General features: G+C 36.9%; 2 protein-coding genes across 2 annotated transcripts; one reads left to right on the top strand and one right to left on the bottom strand.

The window, feature by feature from the left end:
* Positions 1–1096: 1096 nt before the first annotated feature.
* Positions 1097–3142, bottom strand: LOC110380373 (uncharacterized). Its single transcript, XM_021340330.3, has 3 exons — positions 2747–3142; positions 2147–2318; positions 1097–1572 (listed from the first exon to the last, which is right to left on the bottom strand). The coding sequence occupies exons 1-3, from the start codon at positions 2972–2974 to the stop codon at positions 1343–1345; spliced, it is 630 nt and encodes a 209-aa protein (XP_021196005.1). The 5' UTR covers positions 2975–3142; the 3' UTR covers positions 1097–1342.
* Positions 3143–10057: 6915 nt separating this feature from the next.
* Positions 10058–23281, top strand: LOC110380363 (uncharacterized). The gene is made up of 7 exons (XM_021340320.3): positions 10058–10341; positions 16116–16313; positions 18132–18302; positions 19162–19262; positions 20712–20873; positions 21681–21895; positions 22679–23281. The coding sequence occupies exons 2-7, from the start codon at positions 16133–16135 to the stop codon at positions 22875–22877; spliced, it is 1029 nt and encodes a 342-aa protein (XP_021195995.3). The 5' UTR covers positions 10058–10341; positions 16116–16132; the 3' UTR covers positions 22878–23281.
* Positions 23282–26462: the final 3181 nt, after the last annotated feature.

The following is a 26462-nucleotide window of genomic DNA, read 5'->3' as shown; positions in this document are numbered from 1 at the left end:
GCATGTAAAAACTTAATCTCTAGTAGTGTTGCAGTGTTATTTTCGGCTTATCAGGAAATATACATACATTCTACTTATACCATATACTTGCATTTAAAATGAAAATAATACTCACGTATTAGATCCTAGATTAAATCGAATAACTCGAATGTTTCTGCTAAACGTCTAACGATTGCTCATCTCTAGAACGCACACACGCATCATACACACGATGAGCTGATCTTACGCCGGATAAATCTATGTATTGCTACATATGATAGACCAGTAACATACCACAAATAAAGGAAACATAATATGTAGGCACATAGATACGTATTACAACTTCAGTTCTGCAAGTTAAAGCTCTGCTGACTTGACCTCACTTATAACAGATGTAAAAGAAAATGAATAAAACCTCTATATTGAAAAATAACGTTATTTGTTGACGTCTAGTATGCTTGGGAGAAAAATAAATTCGTTGGATGGATATGGGAGCCCGGAGCACTTGGGGCACTCGCCAACGACATCTTATTGAATGCATATCGCCGACTTGATACCCACCTATTTATTTAGCCAATAATGTGTTTTCCGATAACGTTCGAAATTAAGTGGTTGGAGCTTGGAAATTACCTATAAATTGTACCTACATCGTGTATTGGATTGCATTACTGTATTTTACGAGACTAATTTAATGAGTTTAAAACGGAACAATATTAGTCCGTTACTAATTAAAAATCAATCCACGGCATCTATGTACATATCGAAAGTCTTAAAACATTTATACTATTTTCCGCTATCTATATATCAGATCAGCGTGTGTATATAATAATATTTGTGTGTGTAAATAACCTCATATTTTATTTATGGTAACCGTAAGGTATTGCGTGTTGGCAATTGATTTATCGGTAGATCGGGACTATGAGATGTCCCGCTTCCCACATTATTCACTAAACACATCATACAAATATTATGGGCGCACCATTCGGAAATAGGGATATATTACTAACATTCACCGATATATTCGGGCCTGTATTTGCGTCGGTTTGGTAGGTTTACTTTTTGGATTTGTGTTTTTAAACTGAAAATCCCGACTGTTTTTGATGATTTGATATCGGTGTAAAAATACATGAAAACTGAGGAGCCCGTAGTGAACAAAAACCGTTTGTTTAAAAGAAAATAACCATTGTTTTTTGTCCTGTTATTTTATACGAATCCCTTATGGGATCGATATTCCTTACTGCTACAACAACCTAGGAATAAATGAGGTAAAGTTTGAAGCGTTTACACCGATTATTATTATTAAAACAACTGATTTACAACTGGAAACAGTTAAAAAAACTGTTTAAATCCATATCACCATTAATTAGAGTTCATCATTATATTTCAGCAGTTCTAAATAAGAGCGTCCTTCGTATCCCTGATAACCGACGTGTTCAGCCGCTTTCTTACACTTTTCTTCAGTTTTGGGCATTTCTGGTATCTTCGCCATAGCGTAAGCCGTCATATCCTCACAGCACATCATGGCCAGGTACCGATCAACAAGTTTCATCCTCACGTCTGCGAACTTTATCAGCGGCTCCGGCTGTGGCCGCACTGGAATATAAACCATTACTTACTCGCCATACTACTTTCAGTTTGTGATACTTATCCTGTTATAGCCGTAGACGTTAATCTAATTGGAACGAGTCAAATGCGAAATGGTTAGCTTTATTATAATATAATTATTGAACTGAAAGATATGATTGTTCGTTTTGTAAAATGGTTTCACTGTTGGGAAGCTGCACTATCCCCTACACAGGCTATATTTTATCCAGTTAAAAGATTTCCCGGGACATGGGTGAGCCCGCGAGAAACAGAAAACCTAATAATATTTGAGAATACGATTCATTTTTGTATCTTATATTACGGTACCTATATAAAAAAAAAACTGATAAGGAAATATTGCCTAAAAAAGCTTTGGTTTATTTCTATGTAGGTAAATGGACGTGGCTATGTACAAAATTTAATGACTGAAACAGTAAAGGTCATTAGGAGAAGACCATGAAAACCTAAAAAAAATGTTTGAAATGCGACCTGTTTATTATTATCATTATGAGCCAAGTCGAGCGGGAAAAGTTAGGAGCGGAAATGGCGGCAGGAGGGTGAGCGGGGGAGCAATATAGCGCACCTTTATCGCGTTGTTCTTTTTTGACGATCGCGCGGAAGGCCCCCGGCGTGCTGGCGTGCAGGAACAGCACCTCCACGCCGGGCCGCGGGTTCATGAACAACGTCGCCTTCTCCCACTCCACGCCCAAACCTGGATTCGTGGTCTCGAAAAAGTCTCGAAATTTTCGGACCCGCTATAAGCAAAAAAATACCTTATCATAAACAATGTAAACGAAATTGAATTATTATTGCCAAACCAAAATTCACCAATGCAGCTTGTTTAGGTATACAGACATAAATCGACCACATTCTACATGTCCGTAACAAGCTACATAAAAGCAATATATTCCACAAGCTTGCAGCTCTTTCAGTTGCTGTCAATTTCAAGATTTTACAAAGTAATACCTGAACTGAAAAGGATTGCAGTATACGAGGACAATATGTAGACAAAATAAGAAAATTGGGTTCTATCCCAATATGTCGGACGAAATGTGTAGCCCCAATTGTCAAGGATATTTTGACGTAGGCAAGTAAGCTGGTATCACACGGAGGAAATCAGGACAATTCAATAAAATGAATTTACGATAGTTATTTAAACAATAAAATGGATAAAAAAACTTACGCTTTTACCGGCCAGCGCAAACACAATCGGTGTCAGTTCAGTGTTATTTGACCAGAAGTAGAATATTTTCCACATGGAATCAATAAGCGCATACGGATTGAATCTGGCTGATCGTTCGAACTGTTCGCAGGTGGTGATGTTCGCCGGGTAGGCGGAGGGCTGAGCCCGGCCGGGGCCCGCTAGCGCCGCCAACACAACTATGCCAAACAGCCACGACCACGTAAACATTGCTTTTGCCGTTCAGTTGCTAATTACACTTCGCTATTTACACACACGCCTTTATATAGACCGAGCCAGGCCATAGATTCGCTAAGTTTACAGACGATGCACTGCCTATTATTCACTGCACATTAACTGTATTCGATATATACTTTTCTCGTTTAAATCGTAGGTACTATAAAAGTTATTGCACATTAAATTAATCAAATAAGTTTCATGCATTCCAAAATAACTAATGGAAATTATATTTTAACTGCTAACTGACAAACGTAAAAAATGCTCTAATATGACTATGGTATGTACAACCATTGTGCAATTTATTTTATTATTTTTAACGAAGAAATGTCGTAAACTGTCATGGTAGTCATTAAAAGGGTCGTCGTTGTGGGTCGATAAAACATCGCAATATAAACAGTTAACATGTTAGACTTTGTAACTGCTAATGCTATAGTAGGTTTACAAAGGAGTACACACCTATATACATGTAGCTACATACTCATCACAAAGAGAACCTCCTTTCTGAACCTGTAACGATTACATTAGCACCCTAGCAAATATTCCATTATTGCTTAAACGCTCCTCCGTTCAACTTAGTTTAGTAGACTAGCAGCCGGTTCCTGAATTAATCAATGCTAAGTAAATATTTTAGCTCTCCTCTATAGGAAATATATTTTCTATAGCATTTCTGCTATAGAAAATAAAATAAATTCTATTAGAAAATCATAGTCATAGATTTTTTATTATAATTATACATAGTATTGAATAGTCGGAAATACGTTAAAAATATGTAAAGTGATAGTAAAATTGTCAATGGTAATTTATCGTAGCAGTGTTGTAGCACCGTAGCACCGTAGCCCGCAGGCTATGCAGCGCGCTACGAATTTACGCGTAATTCCAATGAATACATTTTGAATGAAATTAAATAAAAAATCAAATATTGTAACCTATTTCATTCCTTTTAGTCTTTGTTATATCGGCCAGCTCGAATTTTGCTGTCGAAACTACAGGTATCCAAAACATTCTTCAATATCCGAAATGATGAATAAATAATGCATTGTAGCGAGCTTACTCACTTCGCAGAAATCACAATAGTAAGTTAAAAGGAAAACATGTACAGTTGTACATCTACAGACATTTGCAGTTCTGTTCGCTGTATTTTGAGTGGTGAAATAATTGGAGCCTACGTTACAGTAATTTTACGTATATGTTATGTAAGCCGTAACATGTTTTACATAGTCCAACATACTCCATGTTCGTACGTATCATGCACGCTCGTGTTTATTGTAGGTGAAATCTATTTATTCATTTCAAAAAGCTCGTTACTCTGTCGGTATCATTTGACGTTATATTTATCACCGGCGCAACTGAATGTCTTCTGTGCAATTTGCACTAAACATTCCTCGTCGAGTGCAGCTCGTAAAGCACGTCACCTGCTCTCCGCGAACTAGGTACCGAATGAAAGTAGAACTGAGAAATTCGAGACTTCGTTCGCCATTTTGCTTGAAAATATATCCAGAATATATTTTGTTTAATCCAGATGAGACCCTGACCTGTTCATGTGCGCCTAATTACTTAATTAATGAAACCACTTTCATCTCGGTGATTCCGGGTTCGAGATAACTGATAAATTAAATAATTTCAGGTTAATGACGATAAATGTAAGCGTTGGTTGAGTTTTTCGTATCGTTATCTCAAAGTACAACTTTGGTATTAGCGGTGGGTACTATCGGTTGGAAAGTTTTCCTATCCATTTAAATATGAACTACTATACCCTCATCATTATTTCGGGGCGAATTCCAGTGTGAAATTTTCAGCTATATTACCATTCCACGGAAAACCAATCCCATAGCTAGAACATACCTTGCCTAACGAAGCATGATAATGTCTATGGGTAGCCATTTTCAGTTCGTATTATTAGATACTGTAAATTCAAAGTATTCGCTTTCTTTAACAAATGGTCTATTTAGTTTATCGTTTTACATAAGGTCTTAGATATAAATCGCTTGAAGTCTAAAAGAGAAATTGAGGTATGCTTCGTTTTGAACCGATGCCAGCAAGTTAAGAAATAGAGAAAAATTGCTAGCGTTTAAGCGAATAGTACAAACAGCGTGGACAAGAAAGGCTTAAGATTCTTATTATGCCGTCTACTTATTGCATTATTACATTGAGAAATATTTGGAAGAGGGTAGACAGAGGTTAAGGCACTGTTTAATGGTTAGGGATGGGGAGATAAGCGGCCCCTTCGTCATTAACCGGACGTTGTATCAAACATCCAGATGCTGCGAACCAATTCTGACAGAAAAATACAATAACGACGGTTTGGAGACGCGCACCGTACTCAATAAATATCGAGATTGCAAGTGTTTATACAATCGCGAAGATGATTTATTAAAAACAGATTTTAGATACCCAAACATATCTGTTTACATAGCCTACGTATTATTAAACGGCACAAAATAAAATTGTAATCTGGAGATTTTTAAATATACGTAATCTCAAGAACGATTAATTCCTCCCAAAACTGTTCCTATATATGTATGTGATGTAGTAGTAGAAAAGCTATTACGAATAGTTCAAAGGGCTATGTTAGTAACCTTATCATCATGATTATTCTTTAATAACAATAATTGTGCTTATGTATGTTTATAAAATGCATACGACAACGCAAAAAAAAAAATAGGTACTTCTTAACAGTAAAAGCAAACGGACAGCAAGAGCACCTACCTAAATCATTTGTAATCATATCATGACGACAAGATCATGCCATAAAGAGCCCTTATAATTCGGCCCTCCGTTCGTCTGTCTTATCCGACCTCATATCACCAACTCACGATGCCTTCAATTTGTCACCGTTTTTATGAAATTTCACGGGTCAATGAAAAGTTGCTGGTCAAAAGATTTTTTACGCCAGAGTCAAAGAGGAAAAATATATTTGGTTCTCCCATAATTTGTTCTTATACTGCATAAATGGATCTTTAAGACAGCATTTGAAGTTGTTTATTTTATAAATGGTGGAACCCGTATCGAAGTGGAACTTATTACTATTTAAGCATCTAAATTAAGAGTCCATCTCTGAGGTCCTATTAAACTTAAGCGGTTGATACATTTCAGATCAGAAGAATTGGTGCACAGGATTAAAACGTTAAGAGACGAACGATCTATATAAACGTATTCTACCTCTATATATTATCAATATACCTTACTCCAGAAAACCGTTAGAATCACAATTTAATCGAATTTCCATTTTATCTATCGATGGATCGACGCGGAATTGTTTTTTCAGGCGAATGTTTTTATTATTTAAATGGTTTCTCTCTGCCTCCCAACGGGACAACTTGATTAAGTAACAATGGTGCGAGTAATTTGTAGTACGTCTGAGAATCCCCGGGAAATTGATTCATAATCAGTTTACTGGTTTGAATGCTAATTAACTGAACATAACATCATTGATGACCACCTGACCTTGCGGTCGTCCGCAAAGCCTGCCAATTAGGTTCACGTTGGTTAACATTCCTAGGTTCTCTATTAATATCTACAAAATGTGAAGATAACCCAATTTCTCTATTCACATTTCATTTTGTGTATCGGTGAATCGGCTAAGTATGAATACATTGAAAATATGAAGCATGGCTTTTAAACACTATGATTATCTCTTTAACTAATTAAAAGGATGACTATGTTGCTTAGAAGGCGATCTGCATACTCCTCTAACAGAGTTATAAAGCTTTCTGCCAGCTAAAAACATTGATGAATATAAATAGTCGGTATCTAGAAGTATCTAAAGTTTTCCTGAACGTAATATTAATGATTGGGATTTAAGTATGAGGTTAACACCGCTAAATACAGTTTATCACGTCAGGAGGCACCACCCTTCCCGGAAAATATATTAATCTGGTTTTTCTCCGGTTTGCGGGCACGAGCATACGAGACGGACTGCGCTGTAGCCTGATGAACTAATGCAATTGCACTTTTGTGTTCTGCTTTTTATACAATGCAAAAATATTTTATTTTCAAGCATGATATTTGGTATTCTGAGTTAAAATTTTATTCAAAAAACCACTTCATTTTTGACAATAATTTTGTAAAATACACAGAAAAAAACTATTGATCTACATTTATAAAAAAGTTAAACACCATTAGTCAAACTTTGACAAGCATTATAATTTATTTCTCTTTTTACATCTGCTTATTGTGTACTGTCAGAAAATAATGAAAAAAGGTGAACAATTGATCATTTTGTTTTTATACAAACAGTAGGTAGGTATAGATAGGGTAGGAAGGACACGATCGCCTGCAGTGTGCGCAGCGCACTGGGATTTCATCGGAACGAAACCCCCAATCACCACCGTAAATAATAATATATTATTCACCACCACGATATATATACCTACAAACCTAAAACTTATACTCGGAACGGACTTTTGCAGCGCTTTCTCAATATTCAATTTCGTTGTTTAAACAAAGAAATTGGATTGTAGGAAACGATTATACCCGTGCAGCAAAATCTTGCAATTTGAATTATTGATCAGGTTATGACGTAATTACCTATTAGCTGTGCCAATAAGAGCTCAAACATATTCTCTTTTTCTGGAAATTGCAAGGTTTGAAAATATTTTCATTATTAAATCGAAATGAATACCTTATTACTGTAGTGCTGATCTATTGCTACCATATTTAGGTATTAGCATATGTCCACGAAAACTTTCCACTTAATATGTTATTTTCACGTAACACATTTAAGGATGGGCTAAGGATAAGGATGAATTTCTAAATGCCAAGACGATCAAATAGTAGCCAACAGCAAATAAGCACGTGCCAATTTGAAGTTCAGCTTATATCTCGAGATTAAACTTCGAACGAGTGGTGTTCAGTGAGGTTCGAAATATTATCAATATTTTTAGATATGTTTGTACGTTGCATTAAGTTCAATTTTAGTGTACTTACGGTACTACCTTGTTGCTCATTACAGATATTAAAATTGATAAGCGACTTTAAAAAGGGGGCGGCAGCTTTATAGTAGAGCGTAATGTCGATTATGTTTTCCGATATTCCTGCTAATTGCATTCCGGTTATCAGAATTTCGTTTGAAAGCATACTCCTGCAATATGCAGTCTGTCACAAAGTCAGCATCTACTTTGTTTTAGTTTTTAGCAGAAATAAAATGTAGGTATTTCTCCTTTATTTTTGAAGCTCTATTTTTATGAAAATGGTTTTACTGACGAGTACCCAGTGAACACAAAGACATTTCTTGATGAACAAAACTAATTACATAATCATTAGCATTACATAATATTACTTAATATAGATATCCTCTGTCATCAAATATAGTGAGGTCTTGCGCGAGCTGTATTTGCTATCATAATATTGTGATGGCATTCTGGCAGCATTTAATTGAAAAGATAAAACAAGTGAGCATGTAGCGAGCAGCGACGTTTGCCGTATCTTGTGTATCTGCCCGCCTAGACTTCAACCGCACCTACTCTAGATAACAGAATTGAATTTTAATTCAATTTCCTAACGAAATAATCATGTTTAATAGTTCTGAGCAACTGTAACTCGCTCGTACTGAATTCATATTGTATCACTGTGTTCATATAACTAACCTGGCGGCAGATAGACGTAATTGACTTGCATGAGACAGCTATTGTGATTTGACTAGCTATCTGTGTAGGTAATACAATTACTTCTGCTATCAGATATCCGATACGTCTGCCAGAAACGTGCTATCGTTTAAATTTACCTTCAAGATTTGATCGAATTAAGATATCTCTCTGGACAAACATTGTAACTATGACGATAAACGAGAGACCCATATTGTAGCAGAACGTTGCATACTCGTATACTAGACTTTTGCGTGAAAGTATTGAGTGTTGAAAACTTGCCAGCACATATTGTTATTATGAACGTAGTAGGTATACATGTTGAGAATTTTCAAATATAAAGCCGACGCGTGGTGAATGACCGATAAAGGTTCAACAGCTGCTACTTGGACAGGGAATATTACCTTTAGCACGAGGTAGATTCATGGTATTGTCATTAACGATGTGGGTAAGGCCCTTTCATTGACTCGGGTCGCTACCCGCCGCCTGACTTTTTACAACACGACCTCAGTTGTTTGCACTTAATTTTATATGTGCGTTCTACACAAGGTATTTTGTTTTCATTACCTCTCTTTCTCTCGATTTAAAATTAAAAAAGGACATTAGTGGAGGATAAAAAGATTTTCAGAGATCAACTCATTTATATCCACCACTATGGTAAATATTGCGCTGTACGAAATACTAGGAAACAAACATTTGTTTCAGTTGTTAGTATGCTAACGTAATATTTAACATATGCATTAATACGGTCATGTTAGGGAGACGCGTTTTCGTGGTCAGTTGCGGAGCAAGCGAGTCGCGAGTACATTGCTCCATGTTGATAACTCTATTAATATCTATCTGGTGTCCCGAAATGTACTCCGCGGGCCAATCAGCAGCCATCGCGGCGCACAATGCGCTCACTGTATCGACCACCGGAAAAATACTGCTTAACAAGAATTTCTGATAGAAACTCATTGAAATCATTTTATTATGCGATGTCTCCGCTACCCGCCTTTGTGCATGCATAATTTTAGTTCACTAAGTTTATAAGAAAGATTACTGTTAAATATTGTTGGGTAAACTATTTTAAAGTAATACCTTACTCTACCATAAGAGCCGGAATATTTGTTAATAGGTTTATTATTTTGATAATTTTGCAACGAATATTATTATAATTCTGGTGTGAAAAATCTATATTTTAGGAGTAATGAATGACATAGCAAAAATAATGTGAAGGTAATAGAAAGTCTACTAATGTAGTAATTATTTGTGATGAGTTGTAACTACATTAGTTGTGCACTTAACTACGACTAAATTTAAATTTCTATTGTCTTAGTCCTGGCCTAATTAGATATTTGTGGAATTCTTAGCGACCTTTGAGCTCGATTAGCTGTTCTGAGCAAACTAAATAATTAATGTACGGACGATTAACAAATAATAACACAAAGATAACGGATAACTCAGCTTTGTGATTAAGTATTCATTTATGTTAATTTATTCTCCTGGAAGCGACGCTCGTAGAACGTTCAACATTTAGTCTTGATCTCGTCGTCAAATCGTGTGTTTAGTTTATTATCAAGATAAATTGTTCACACATTTTTTCTAGAGGTTTAATATTTGGGCCCAGTGTGTGGGTATCACGCTGTAGATACGAGCGTCGCGCGTGTGTTCACGATAGTGCTTGTTTGCGCGTCGCTTAATAGTCATGTTTTTCTAAATAAAGAGTATTTTAATTCACTTTCGGTGAACTTTGATAGAACTGAGTGGATCACTCAAATAAACGCAGCAAAAAATGTGAGTATAATATTAAAATAAATAGTTTTTTAATGCGTACAGTTTAAATGCAATCTTTTAGAATTTCATAACATGGTTTAATGAAGATATATGTATCTACTTTAAGATACTGCTTTTGCACGTTAAGATTTTAATTAATAGGTACTTAGAACTGTTTTGGAATTTATGTTGTTAAACGGCCATATACGAATATCTCAAAATTCTTATTTCGTACCTATATCTTTTTAATTTTGAAGATACTTATTTATTATTACATCAGATTAATAGTAAACAAGGCAGATTACTATAAGTAATTATTATGGTTTATTCTATAATTTTTGTTTATGTTTTTGTGTATATGGGTATTTTATCCAATGTGCATTTAAATTAGTTTTATTTAATTAATAACATGACGACACACCGTGTACCTATTTGTTTTCATTTCATTTTCACATCGATAGAAAGGTCAATTAAATCAATTTTGCCGAGTCATGGAATTTTTATATTAACATCACACTTCCACATATTTATCTATTCAAGGTCCTATTTATTCCATCCAAAATAGATTTCGTTAGGTATGTAGTGACCTTCGTATCACAAAAATAACAAAACGTTTATTTATAATTAGCATTCAAAGTAGGCAATAAATGTGGATACATCTGGTAATATGGTTAAAAATTCCGACACTAAATTACAATTCCAATTTAAGGAGACTGTCAACATACAATTGACTATTATTACCAAACATTTGGAATAAAAATCAAGCGAAATTGTATCTCGAATAAAGTGTTTAAAATAAAAGCAACTGCAGAGCGAAATGTGTGATTAAGAAGTTTTTAATTGCACCTACTTTTCAGTTTTACTTGCAAATGTAACTATGTAAACACAGCTTTGCTATAAAGTGTTCAGTTTACAGCTCTCCTACGCGAGCCTAACGCCTTATTGTTTAACATTCATTTGTAGTTTTCATTTGCTGAAAGAAAAGTCATTTCGTAAATCAGTTCCACAATATAATTTGCGATGACTTTTATACAAGCCTAAGCTCCTAGGGGTCTATGCAAGCCACCAGGACGTACAATAACTCATTTCGGCGCCCTTCGTGCTCAGGTGTATGTCGAGACGCTTAAAATATTGTTGTCACCGAAAACCATATTTCTTTAGCTGCAAAATGTCTCAACCGCTTTTATAGGAGGCTCCCCAACTTTTTTTGTAGTGATTTATGTTTAATTAGAGTGTCCTTCACATTTTTATGTCATTCCAAAATAATTTAAGAACTTCGCGACGAGGGCTTCGGGAAAGCTCGGCGAAAACTTCTAAAACAATTATGAGTTTGTCAAGGGGGGTTACGATACGTAAATTCCTTTCGTTCCGCAGCTTACATTAAACAATGTTGTTCCATGCATTGCTCGCTGCGTAGGTATAGGTATCATTTTAATTGTAGGAGATAACCAACCACTGGGAGATCAGAGCGGTGACCTCCGCTTTCGTCTCCGAGTCACGTAATTGCTGATAGGTACAGACAGGGCAAAGAGATTTGTCATTCGCTCAAACTTGTATTAATCTTCTCAATATGCTACGTAACACAATAGTCAAGTTACCTCATATAATACATAGGTGTACCTACATCAATTCCTCATACCTACATAGGTAGGCTTACGTCTTACGCAGTATAATGATAGGATCACTGTCGAAACTGTAGACGCAGGTTCAAAGATACAACTCGGCTTCACCCTTGGAGTCTAAGTCATGATCTTTCGTACCTGTTACAAACTGTTATTGTAGAATTTATTTAGATCGGCCTGCGTCGGCCACACTTTTATGTAAAGCTCACCTGCACACTACCGAAATACGTATGTTTTATGCATTTTTGACGGATCTATAAATATCAGTGGCCCAACAACGATTTTAATTCAAGATTCATATGCCGCAAGCACACAATACTTTCGTATTCTATAAAAAGAATACAAAATTTTTCTTCTTTCTTAATTATAATAATGTAGCTATCACTATGCGGTGTTTGTTGTTTTTCTTTGGAGATAAGAAATAGTCGCGACTTCAGACTACATAAACACTCGTTATTGATTGTACTGAGGTCTGTGACCATTTGATTTATTACGTTTTGAAGCAATATCTGAACTAATTTATCGTTCTGCTAATTATGTGGCCAGAACGTTACAAGAGACTTCTTACATATTTTTAACTATTCCTAAACCGTTTTGATATTCTATAGGAATAAACTAGAATGATGTAATATAAGGTTACTTAATCAACTTCTTCAACATTTAACTGATTTATGCAACTGTGAGAACCAAAATAAATATAAATAAACCTAGTCAGTGCATCTCGATCTTTACTCAAACATATGATAACAGTAAAACACGTCAGTCTGCATTTTAAAGTAAATAAAAATACTAAGCTCTACGAGTCTTCTAATTTAATGCAACAAAAAATACCAAAACTACCTGTTCTGTTGCTACATAAAGAGATGTAGATACACACAGAAAGTACATGAGTTAAGTGTACGTCGCCTAAGTATCCACTAGCCATTAGCCACCTAATTAAAGCCACCTTTGTCAATGCAACACCACTCGGGTCGGCTCCCTCGGCGACAGCTCTCACCTTGTGTAATACCGCCCCGATAATTATCGGTCACTTATGCAGTACCCCGACATAGGTACGTCTCGTGCCTATATCAAACGGGTTCAGTTTCCGACCCATGGAAATCATGAATAACGGAAAATCTCATAAGTGGCCTCGCCAAAATTCGGGTATTCGGTGGCCGAGGAACGTTACTCTCATACGCCTGGTTTAGAGCCCGCCCATTTCTTATAAAACCAAAAATCGTTGATCGTTGAGATTTTCACAAAGAACATGAACGCTTCGTTAGTTCACTCGTAACTGAGCGTTTTGGTCAAGCATAAGAAGGTGTCTGACCTACATAGGCAGGTGTCTTATGGTATCTCCGCTCACTTTTCTATTCTCCGTAATCCAGCCAATGTTATTGTCCTAAAACATCGGTTGTTGGAATTATAGTTCGAACTCGGCCTCTTTACAATATTTCTCACAGATCGTACCCCTTGATTAGGCGAAACAATAAGAACATGATAGTAGCAATTAATATTTACGATTACTACCTATCTATTTTAGAGTCGTAATTGTATTGTCTGGTTTGTGTTAACATTTATCTATTTAATTACAGAGGGATGTGTAGGTAACAAAACAATACAAACAAGACGTGATATTGTGTAATTTAAGCTGTTTAAATTATTGAGTATGATGATATTTCATAATTAAACAACGTTCGAATAACACGGATATTACGAATTTAGTCAAATATTTATTTTGTTGAGTTTCGGCCACCATTTCATTTTAATGATATATCATCAGTTGAAATTCAATGAAATAAAAATTTTATACATATAAAAAAAGAACGAAACCAATTAAATAATGTGAAATCATCAGTTTATGCAGATAACTTTATCACTAGGCGAGACTGAGCCAACATCAAAAAGCATGGTCATTTCAGCATTGTACGTTAATGTATTATAGGTACCTACATATTACATAGCTCGTTGAATTATTCTGAACAGTAACACCATATTGTACGAATCACGGTAAGGTAGAAGGCAGTCTGGAATGTGCTGTCAGATGTTAGTTATTGTACCCAAGCCATTGCTGATATGAGCTATTAATATTGCCTCAGACACACTGCGGAAAAATGTGAGTGCCGCTGTTCGAAGCCGAACGTATCGCAATTTTTAAATCAAAACAAAATTGGTTCGAGTTTAGCGTTCATACCTGTATGGTCTCTAATTTTTAGGAAAGAAGAAAGAACTACAGGGCCCTTTTTTAACTGACTTCCCAAAAAGGAGATCGAAATATAATGCTGATAAAGACACGTTCCATCATGAAATTTTATAGAAAAATATTATATCTCATTACAATACCATTCTAATATTAATACAAAATAACCCGTATTCATAAACCGTGTCAAAACTATACAATCGTAACTATAGAGCTCTGACTGTCTGTAACCACTGCGCCGCAAACTCTACTGGGACCCCAAACATAAACTTATAACACATTTTGTTTATTAGGGATATTTGACAGTTTACACATATTTATGGAGCTTTGTTACCATTACATACGAATACACATAGACTTACTTATCTTGTAAAATTGAGAGAGTAGGCACGCGTTATCATAGTAGGCATTCACAGGTCATCTAAGTTATAATCATATTACATATAGGTTATAATTAAACTGGTAATGTAATTTCAATCGGGGTTGCAAGAGACGAGTAGATAATTATCTACTGAGTGACGTTCTTGGGTGACACAGAGCGCTAAGTTCAATTTTCGAACGTTTTATACAATGTACTGGCCGGATAAAAGTAAGGTTACTTACGAGTCACCTTATATGTATTTATCCGTAAAAATTATCATTATCAATTCGCAAAGCAAAACAAGTATCCAAGTTTGTTGCCAGTTACCAGTTATGAAGATACATATGAGCACTGTAATTTAATAAAGCAATAAACAACCAACCCATTATTTTGTGCATTCATAGAGTGCAGTGTGCAGTTATACATATTATGCTTATTAAGATTCTGGATGCAGTTTCTGGGAAATAGATTAATTGAGCCGAGCAGTCGCAGCGGGGAACGTATTTGCAACTTATATTTTGTTTGGCCATAATTTCACGTTACATACGTTATTTAGGAATGTTTCTTGCCTTCATCTGTTATTTAATTAAACAATATAGGTACCTACTAGCAGTTTTCCGAGACTTCTCTCGCTTAATGAAGGGACTTCATGCACCGGACTCATCCATTTATTTATTTAATAATTGATGTTCGAGGAAAATAAAAAAAGAAAACCAGCAAGAATAGTAGCAAGACACTGCTTATTATGCTGCATTTAGCACCTCTGGTTGAGCTCCTTTTGGCACTTTATTTTTAAAGAATAGAAAGTTTTTTTTTATTTTATTTTTTTATAAGTAAAACTTATCTCTTTGTAGAAAAAAAGAAAGCCTTTAGATAGTGGATCACATCGTTGAAACATTCGTTTCTCTTACCTACTTCAGACTATTACTAGTGCTGTACCTCATGTACTAGTTACCATTGAAGCACTGCTAGAATTGTCCGGCTGGCGGCGGAGGTAGCCATAAAGCTGTCTTTACACGTCCCAATTCCCTTCGAGATCTACTTTGATGAATACTATTGTGCAGGAACCGACCGATGGACGTAATCCACAGCTCGCTCTGCCACTTGCAGAGGTAGTCGGATGCACACAACACATTACGTCTAGAACGAAGTGACAAGCAGCATGGCCACTCGGAATACTGATATAACTATTTTACGAATACATATCGTATCTGAATGCACGGTTCAGTGGATTCCAGCAAGTTTCAAAGAGCGCTGGACAGTCGTCCTTTACCCGGAGCGCTCTGCGAGAATTTTTGCAACTCAGCTTTAGCAAGCAATCGGATCCCGACTTTTGCTATGATTTACTTTAGAGGTTTTCTTACACTTCTCGAAAAGATTTCTATAATCATATATTACAAATCCCTCGTGATTCTTCTTTGGAATTGGTTCAGCATTTTTTTCCATAATAACAATGAAAGCAAACTGCATCAAGCTTCAACGATCACTTTTTCGTTGAATCGCCAAGTCGGTAACTTGATTTCGTCACTCTCAGTCTAGGGACTAGAGTTTTCCTTTAACGGATGAGGAATGTAGTCCGATTATATTCTTTCAAATTTCATCCACTTACTTAATAATAATTTAATTTCAGATCAACATTGTTGAAAGATGACTCCCACAAACGGCGTGGGTCCGGAGCCTCCGCAGATCGTGGTGCTGGACGGCGGCTTCTCGACGCAGCTGTCGTGCCACGTCGGGCACGTCATCGACGGAGACCCGCTGTGGAGCGCTCGCTTCTTGTACACACACCCCGACGAGGTCGTCAATACACATCTCGACTTCCTTAGAGGTAAAATTATAATCCTTTTTTTTAAACAATACCTACTAGGAACTTGGAATTGTTTTTCATTTATTCTTGACGTTATTTGTGCACACGGCACATCACATAACTGTGCCGTAAAAGCTATGTGTTTAAACCTGTGAATGCATAAATAAGGCAGCGAGGCGATTGTCCAAGAACGAGTTTAATTATTAATCTATTGTTCGATTTCGAAACCTTATTTCTTACGAACAGAAAATCGTTTACCATATAGAGGAATGAGTGAAAATTATTTATAAATTATTATTTAAAAATATCACGTGGATAAAGACAAATATGTATATTTTGCGCAACACCTAACCGAAGTGGGCGGACACGTGCCAGAAATGGTTTCGATAAGCAATAATAAGCACCCACATTCACCACACAAACTTTGCGTTGATTATAAGTAATAGATATGATATGTATCATAAATATGAAGTCCTCCATTATTCAAAATGAAAACATAGAGCTAAGTACCTAGAGTAATAAAACCCACATCACTAAAGTTGTAGTACTGAACTTCAACGAAAATGTAGTTACTTACCAACACGTTTGAATGAATCGAAACCCAGTTTCGAACAAAACCCGCAAACGACGCCGAAGTTACACAAATACTTCCACAGAGCCGCAAAACGTTGCGGCTAAGTACAAGTGTACATGCGTGTTTTGACGAATTACACGTTAGGTCGCTTTTAGCCCGTCATCTCCATGCATCTGACAGCGAGAGTGCGACCTCGTCTCGTGTCATCGTCCTCTGAAAGCGCTTTTCTTCGCCACAAAACGGACCGTTTCTTTTCATAAGGAAAAGCTGAAAAGTGTCTGCAAGCAAATAACTCCCTGGAGGGAAAAGCCTACTGCCTTGCTTTGCTGCCTCTTATAGAAGATATAATGTGAAAAAATATAAAATATGACCGCATACTTTGTAGGATCATAAACGTTTTGCACTCCGTCATTTTGCAAACGCCGGACATAAGATAACGGTGACAACTGTTACTGTACATAGTTTATACTACGTATAATGCAGTTGGTAATAGCTGTCATAGCCATATCATTTATTGGATATATGTGTCTAATAATGTATTATTAATGTTACGTAAACTGCAGACAGATTATGTTCTGTGCATGGTCCATAATGTTGCAAACTCACATATTTTCTTGGTGCGGGTAAGTCGCAGCTGCTCCGCTGTGATTATTATGATTGACGCTGTAGCAAGTTGGCAAGTGATGCCGCTATTTCTCCCTCATCCACTAACTACTTCACATTTGCATAGTACAGGCGGCAGGCGGCAGGAGGCGCGACTCCGCGCTGCCTGCTCCTATACAAACTACAAGTCCGGATACACAGCGTTGTTGCCATTAATCACCTCGTCTGTCTAATACCTTTCCATTCGCAAGCCGTGCGCCGTCTTCTATTTATTACATAATTATTTTCTTCGACAGAGAACGGTTCCTGTAGCCGACCTCGCTTCCGTAATATTGAACAAGCCGGGCCCGTGTTGCATTACTAAGTTTTAATAATATTAATTGTTTACGCCTCTTAGCCGCACCCCGCTCACACTCCGTAATACTAACAAAGTTCAACTTCAGCCATATTTATCGAACTAGTTTCGTAATACGGACTTCGGAGTATGTGAACTATTAATTAGCGTTGACACGAAAAGCATAGAGATATTGGTAGCATGGATAAAGACATTAATCTTAGGTTTCATTTGTTTTCATTAAATGCCAACCTGTGTTTAATGTGATTAACGCGCCCAACGTTATGACTATTTGTGGGCTATAAAATGTTTAATGTTTATGTTTCAGCGGGAGCAGATTTAATAATAACGAACACTTACCAGGCGTCGGTGGAGGGGTTCGTGGAGCACCTGGGCGTGACGGCGGAGCAGGCCTCCGAGCTGATCGTGCGCGCCGTGGAGCTCGCCAAGCGCGCGCGCTCGCAGTATCTCGAGGAGTACCAGGACTATGTGCAGAACGGCAAGTACATGCTCCTCTAACAATACATTACAATATAACGCGCTTGAATGGGTGACATATTTCAAAATGAATAGCGGGAACGCAGGCCTCCGCAGTAAATGGGAGATTTTAAAAGATCAAATGAAAATGACAAATGGTGCCTTGGCCAGTGAAATTACATTTGTGTTAGATACAATATGTAGATGTTTTTAATTAAATATTCATGAACAAAGTAATATCTTCCAAGTCTTCGATTATTATCTAAGTATTTGAGTCATGCTGCTGAACCTGAAAGTATTTAGTTTAATGATCACGTAGCAACTTTTGTTTAGCTAAAACGGGAACTTGTTAAACAGTGACAAACTAAAATTGATGTACTGAGTTGTACTGAAAACCCTCTGAGCAAATATCTAATTTTAACATTCATTTCTCAAGTCATCGTTAATTTTCTAGTAAACAGGCGAATAGGCTATAAAACCACTGGAAAACACGCTTTAAAAATCTTTATCACGGATTTATCATGTACTTTATGACCGGTATAACTTTTTAGAATGACAAGTGGCTATTTAGAACATAATACCTATTACTGCTTGCTTTTTAGATCGTACTTTCTACTTTATAAAAGATAAAATCTTGAAACATATTAAAGTAAAAGTGAAACAGATGTAATTTATTATGAAAATTTATAAAATTTCAAGAATGTTTGTGTTTTGCTGTAAACAAAGATTGTTGGGTAGCCGCCCGCAAGGGTCGGGTGCAAGCACGCATTAATTACACTTTGCAAGGGTTGGAAGTTATGTGTATTCGCGTAGATAATGTACGAGCATAGTGCTGGAGATATTATAAACTTGGGATATTTATGGTGGTGTCCTGGTTTTAGATCGCATCCCGCTGGTCGTGGGCTCGGTGGGGCCCTATGGGGCTCACCTGCACGACGGCTCCGAGTACGATGGCAGCTACGCAGACACCACTTCTGTTGAGGTAACACTTACTAATATCTTAATCTCAGCTTACGCAAAAAAAAATTTACCCACATCCAGCAAATAAAGAGGTAAACTCATTCTTCGGCTCGTTCTATGATGTAACATATACTTATGTGAATCTTTGTCGAAGAGTGTAGTCACAAAAGTTCTGTAATGATCGGAAATAAATGATTGGCTGTTACGAAGCCTGTGTGGGGGTAACTTATGTTATCCGCACAAAACTAGTCGCTTAGAAATAGTAAATAATTAATGAGTTTGGCCGGCGCTAAATTGGTTCTTTGTCTATTTCTATATATTGTCATTGAGTGCTTTTAGGGCGGCAATCGGTTGAATCGATCTTGTTCAAATGTTAAAGGTAAAGCTTTCTAACTAAAAGCTCTGAATTCACTGAATGAGTGTTTTTATTATTCTACATTAACTATGCTGTTCGATTTTAGGGATCCTTTGCGTGTTTACTGTATCTACTCTTTTAATTTGTCGAAAAAATACTCAATTTTCTGATGATGTTAAACATAGAAATAAAAATACATAACTTGTCATAATTCAGAGATGCTGACCAGAGGAAAGTTATAGAGTGATGATTCAGCGAGAAATCACTAAAAAGCGCTAGCCAAATAATAAAAAACGCTCCTCCTTCCATTTTAATTAAAATTAAAATAAGAATACTCAGTATACGTACGAGTTTATCTTTCCAACACAACTCAAGTATTAAAGTTGAAAAACTACCTTCCTATAACTTTTCTGCGCAGTCGTGTCTAAACCCTAAAGTAGACAATTTATAAGGGGAAAACAGTTTTACTCTCCTCACTGCTCACCTAGATATAAAGTAACCTGTTCTTATGCAGCGAAATTGAGACGATTTTTCATGCATCTGCAGACAAGCTACATATTTCATACCATTAACTTGCATAGCTAGGAAATCTCTTATGAAAATACGTAACCAGGCACGTCTATGTTTGATATCTGCACTTTAATACATTTTTAGTATATTGAATATAATAAATAGTGGCCAGAGCGTCTGTAATAACTGTTAAATCAGGTGCTCGATCATTTCTGCGGAACCCGAGCGCCATAAATGCATAGCCTAATAAAGGCCATTGAAAGCGGCGGCTAAATCGTAAAGAGGGCCGTAAAGTTGCCTGCAAATTAAAATTTACATCGGCAATATGAAAAACTCCACTCCATTTCTCTTGTTTTTTTCCTGTACCGACAGCATTTGACTGGGGTGGACAGTTAATTAACGAAACCTAGAACAAATGGCTATCTGAAACAAACATGAAGTAACAAAATGTGCGCTCTAATTAATTTGGAGTTGTTTTTATTGTTTTATTAATGCCATGTTTTAGTACCTATAAAGCAGAATGAACCTTTTGTCCTTCAGAAGCTTGAGGATATCAGTTATGAATATTATTTTCTGTTATGTTAACCGATATTTTCTCTTTCTTAGACTATGAAAGCTTGGCACCGACCTCGGATCCAGGCTCTGGTTGAAGCAGGAGTTGACCTGCTGGCGTTGGAAACCATCCCTTGTCAAGAAGAAGCCGAAATGTTATGTGACCTTCTCCGTGAATTCCCTCACATAAAAGCTTGGATCGCATTCAGTTGTAAGGTAAGGGTAGCTACGTATGAATTGAAAATCTCCATTACTTATTAAAAATTCTCTTGAATGCTGAGTGATATTCAACGGTAAAGGGAATAAATAAATCTTGCAACCATTACGGGGCTCACTATTCAAAGCAATGGATCGATGAGTTACGTAATAGCTCCGATAAATTCTCTAGACTGCAGCAAACCACTTTTGAAATTCTAAAATATCAAAAATCATCGGTTTGTGGGAGCGTGGTATTGACATGTTGCGTTACTGGCGTGTTGTGTGGGCTCTGCGGAAGGGTTATTTATTTTTTTACATAGGTATCCGAACACGGCGTGTTGGCACACCCTGAATACCTAGGCAGGAAAATATTCAAATGGAGTTTGTTATTCTGTTCGTACGAATAGCCTGGATGGCGAACAAAAAGCCGATCACCTCAGATAAAAGATTTGATAGAAAATTTTGGTGCGACGAAAAACATTTTGTATCCAATCCACGTGCCTGGACAAAAGTTATTTTACATATTCTATTACCATGTCAACGGTTCCATCCAAACTTTTACAGAAAATATAATGCTGAATTCTGACACTGATTCATTAATAAAATCGTTAGTATCTGCTAGTCACTGGCATACCAACTACCTACACAGGTATCTTTGTAAGATTTCTCATCTAGCAAAATTTTAAACTTTCTCGAAACGATAAACCGTTTCGCAACATTGTAGCTGCTGTTTTGTGTTCATTTCCATAAAGTAAATCCTGCATATAAAGTTGCATTTTTTACTTTCCACTATCGCAATGCGGTCACTATTCCCATCTGTTACAGGACAATCAAAGCATAGCTCACGGTGAAAGCTTCCAAAAAGTAGCAAAGAAATGTTGGGAGGCGAATCCTGACCAGCTCGTTGCCGTGGGAGTGAACTGCTGCGCGCCGTCCTTTGTGTCGAACCTCGTGAAAGGCTTCAACGACGACCGGCCACACGACCCCATTCCGCTTATCGTTTACCCCAATTCGGGCGAAAAATACAACCCGCAAATAGGGTAAGATTTCCGACTGCGATAAGTTAACTACGATCTAGTTTGTAGTCTAAAGTGACTGTAATTAACAATACTTTTGACGCTAGGCCTGACTACCACCAACATAATCTGTGTCTAAATACTACATAATTATAGGTAAGTAGTTACGCAAGCCATAGGTAGATACAAAACGTACAGGATGGATAGTAGGTATTTAGTCCGTGTTCAACTGTCTCTACAAGAGCTACGACTGCAGCTTTTCGTAGCACACCTGTGTTGCTACGAGAAGTCCCAGTTACGAGATATTATTGTTGTTTTTTTTAACCTAAAACTTTTCATTTTCATTTCTTAATCAAATAAATAATTCCAATTATATTATTTGCGTCAAAGACGTTATACTCGACTCCACAACGTTGAAGTTTAAAGATACACCACATATTCGTAGCACATCTTATGCTACGATGTAACCTCTGCTACGGATATTTTGCAATCTTTAAAATCCAAGCACATAGTTGTAAAAAAAGCTATGAGTATCTAGCAAGGGTATAATAATAATTAGTCGAAACAGTCAGATCTCCATTGAATGAATAGTCCAACAATATCCTGCATTACTAAAGATAAAAGTTATTCCATTGTGAAGAACTTTAATTCCCGACTCGCTACTGGACACTTTCAACTTGGGCTCGCGGGCATAATGAACTTCACATAGAGAGCCGTGTCTGCTCATCATTGAAGTTTTAAAAGTTCCTTCGTCCTGAGTTCCTTCGTCGGTAGGGTAGTATCTAATTGAGTTGTCGTGTATGACAGGTGGATAGATCGCGACAAGTGCGAGGCAGTGGAGGTGTTCGTGCAGGAGTGGCTGGACCTGGGCGTGCGGTACGTCGGCGGCTGCTGTCGGACATACGCGGCCGACGTGTCGCGCATCCGCAACCAGGTGCACTGCTGGCGCGACCGGTGGCGCTTCCAGGCCAAGTACCCCGACGCGCAGAACAACAACGCTCAGTAAACACCACTACGGTTCATAGTTCCTTGGCGGGTTATTACAAAACATCATTTTGTGCGGTTCCTACTTCATGAAATATGCATAGTTACCTACAACCAGGATTACCTTTTAAACGTGTCAACAAAGATTTTCATTTTTCTTCTTGAAAATGTGCACTCGTGTTTACCATAGCGGACAAGCGTTGTAAATGTAAACTAAACCTGTAACTAAAAATAATGATGCGAGTGAACTAAATGAAATGAAATGTATTTGTAAAAGACCCCTCGAAGCAAGAACTACTTTTAATAATAATTATATTACCTATTTAAAATAAAATTTGTATGTGCCATCAACTTTATTCTAAGTAATTTACGAATTTCACTTATTTTTGTAAATGTAAAGAACAAATTATAATATTTTATTCGGAACTGTTTTTATTTTTTACACTGCATTTGACGAGCTTCGTCTAAAGTTCAGAGTGATATGTGGATGGGCGTCAACTGAAGTAATTTTACTGTAATTATTTAGGTACCTACTATACCTACTTCCATACCGCATCACCGAAGATGTTGGTAAAACAGGAAATGAGAAAACCCAAGAAAGTTAACGTAACCCTTGACTATAGTTGAGAGTTGAGAAATAATATTAAGTACCCAGACGTGAAACGCTATTTAGTTGTATCACACCGCGTTCCGCTTTGTGATTCACGTCTTCAGTTTAAATTACTTACTGTGAAACGTGAAATTGAAAGGTCACAAAGCGAATACGACAAATCCTGAACTTAATTTTCAATCAAAGTTTCACAAAATTGACTTCTGTAAAGTTCACACTGATCGGCGATTTATTGGCAATTTATTGTCTCTTCGTACGTATAAAAATTGAGTTTATAAAAAAAACTAGTTAGGTAGCTTTAGTTCACTGAAATCGACTCCTGAACTCTGAATATGCGGGGTCAAATTGGACGAGACATCAACACGAGCCGTTCTGTCGCTCCCATACCAAAACTAATCTCTTTTTGCATCAATGTTTTTTTTAATCCCGGGGTTTAGTTCATTTAGTTGCGAGTCATTTTGCCTACCTATATCGTATGGATAGGATACATCCATAAAACTTTTTTCATTTCGGTAAAGACAGGTATCTGGGTACCTACCTTTACTGTAGGTAGATAGGTGGGTACCTATCTAATATAAAGAGTAAATAATAGAGTACACAAGAGAGTAAATAATAGAGTACATAAGAGGACTACATAAGAGTAGGTAATATATAAGAGGAGTACCTACATAAGAGGTACATAAGAGAAGTATATAGGGGGAGTATATAAGTGGAGTACATAAGAGAGTACCTACATAAGAAGAGTACATAAGGGGAGAATATAAGTGGAGTACATAAGAGAGAACCTACATAAGAGGACTATATAAGAGAAGTAAATAAGAGGAGTACATAAGGGAAGTAAATGAGAGGAGTGTGTAAGAGGAGTACATTAAAGTAAACAAGAGGAGTAAAAAGTTTTTTTTTTCATTTGTTGACCTGTGTTATAAGGTTTGGGCTATACTCGAAAAACTACGGAACCCAACACTGAGCTTGGCCCGACACGCTTTTAGCCGGTTTTTTTTTCGTATGGGTTCAAATTGCAGTAAGAGGGCTCCGTAGAAATTTCACCCAGGGCGCTGGTTGAGCTAAAACCGGCACTGGTAATAGGGCTAGCATTCGTGGGTACCTTCTCTTACCTATAATATAATTTTAGGTCGGTTTAAGAATGCGATACCTATATGACCCATTCGAAATCACAAAGAGTTAAGTGAAGTTTTTATCCTAACTTCAAACACGTCGTTATTTATGTACTTACTTTGGGAAGGGTAGGAAAGCAGAAGTGGGTAAGTGCCTCCCACAGTAAATTGAAAATTAAATTAAAAACGGTATCGTTTGTTGTTGGTCATGCCGAGTTGTCGAGACGTCGACGCTCCTTTTCAGTTGCTATAAAGAAATAAAAACATTCGGCGTTTTATCAGCTACAGCAGTAGGAATGACCGACTAATTGGATCATCTTCTTTTATTAACAATTAGGTAAGTATGTATCTAACTTAACTAGGTAATTATAAATCTTAAATCGACAATCAAAGACGCGCCAAATAAGTAAAATACGGTACAAAAGTAGGTCCACATGATTTATATTTACTTAACTATTCTTAGGTAAACACATAAAGGGGTAAACAAACATTACAGTTGTCTGCATCCTTGCAATGTACTTAAGTACTTCATTTATTTTAATTTGGCGAGTTTTCAGGTTCAATTCCCAGGACAGCGTGTTGATTAAGGAATTTGAGGTTTGGAATTGAGCCCATCCGGCGATTTCAGATGAATCAGCCTAAGTATATAAATAACTGTCTGTTGGACTCGGAAGTGTACTGTTAGCCCAGTAAAGTTGAAAGGCGCCTAAATTTGATTGACTGAGGTATTTTTAGGGTTGCGTAAGTACCTATGTACCTACCTACCTCAAAATCCTTGTAGGATAAAATTGGTTCATAAGTAGAAGCATTACCCATTCTGCCAATTATTTCGATTTTTGCCTAGTATAATGGGAAGGTAATTTTCCTGTAGGCGTTTATGAAGCCTATAATAATCCTCCGTAGCCCTGGGTGGGAGTCTCACTTGTCCTGTTTTTACACCTACATATTAACTTTGTTTTCTTACCCTTTCCTTAGATCAGAAACCTGTAATGTTTAATTAAAACTTATTTATTTAATCAAGTGAGTAGGTACAGGAACTCGGTGCCAACCTATATTTAGATCAGTGGTTCTTAACCGGTGGTCCGCGGACCACTGGTGGTCCCTGGAGGCATTCCAAGTGGTCCGCGAAGCTTAGCTTCGCGACTTTGCTATACGTTATCTAACTTAATTTTTATCGACTTATAATTGCGAGCGGGGGTTTTCGCATGGACGTATATCGGGTGTGTCGTCGTACCTAGTCCCCCCATTCATGAAAATGTATGTATGGGCCAAATTTTTCGTAATTTTGGTTTTGAGTCTTAAAAAATAATTAAAATTTCGCGCTCCCTTCGCTCGCGTATTCAGAAACTGTATGCCCTTATTTTTGCATTTGTCAACAAACAAAAAGTTAAGTACGTTTGGGCTAAATTTTGCGTAATATTTGGTTGAAGTCCGATAAAAATTTCGCGCTCACTTCGCTCGCCTATTCAGAAACTATATGCCCTTATTTTTGCATTTGTCAACAAACAAAAAGTTAAGTACGTTTGGGCTAAATTTTGCGTAATATTTGGTTGAAGTCCGATAAATATTTCGCGCTCGCTTCGCTCGCCTATTCAGAAACTATATGCCCTTATTTTGGGATTTGTCAACAAACAAAAAATTAAGTACGTTTGGGCTAAATTTTACGTAATATTTAGTTTAAGTCCGATAAAATTTCGCGCTCGCTTCGCTCGCGTATTCAGAAACCACATTATGGCCCTTATTTTTGCATTTGTCAACAAACAAAAAGTTAAGTACGTTTGGGCTAAATTTTACGTAATTTTTGTTTTAATTCCCATAAAAATTTCGCGCTCGCGTATTCAGAAACTATATGCCCTTATTTTTGCATTTGTCAACAAACAAA

The sequence above is a fragment of the Helicoverpa armigera genome, chromosome 6 (assembly GCF_030705265.1).
Source record: "Helicoverpa armigera isolate CAAS_96S chromosome 6, ASM3070526v1, whole genome shotgun sequence".
Classification (NCBI taxonomy): domain Eukaryota; kingdom Metazoa; phylum Arthropoda; class Insecta; order Lepidoptera; family Noctuidae; genus Helicoverpa; species Helicoverpa armigera.
Note: the sequence above shows the minus strand (reverse complement) of the source record. Positions and strands in the feature narration are given on the sequence as shown.

Bases quoted from the DNA above. Each gene is read 5' to 3' on its own strand.
- LOC110380373 (XM_021340330.3), bottom strand. From the start codon at position 2,974: ATGTTTACGTGGTCGTGGCTGTTTGGCATAGTTGTGTTGGCGGCGCTA. The intron at 2,319-2,746 runs GTAAGTTTTTTT...TTTTGCTTATAG, and splicing joins TTGCGCTGGCCGGTAAAAGC to CGGGTCCGAAAATTTCGAGA. The intron at 1,573-2,146 runs GTGCGCTATATT...TTTATATTCCAG, and splicing joins AAAAGAACAACGCGATAAAG to TGCGGCCACAGCCGGAGCCG.
- LOC110380363 (XM_021340320.3), top strand. From the start codon at position 16,133: ATGACTCCCACAAACGGCGTGGGTCCGGAGCCTCCGCAGATCGTGGTG. The intron at 16,314-18,131 runs GTAAAATTATAA...TTTATGTTTCAG, and splicing joins ACATCTCGACTTCCTTAGAG to CGGGAGCAGATTTAATAATA. The intron at 18,303-19,161 runs GCAAGTACATGC...TCCTGGTTTTAG, and splicing joins CCAGGACTATGTGCAGAACG to ATCGCATCCCGCTGGTCGTG.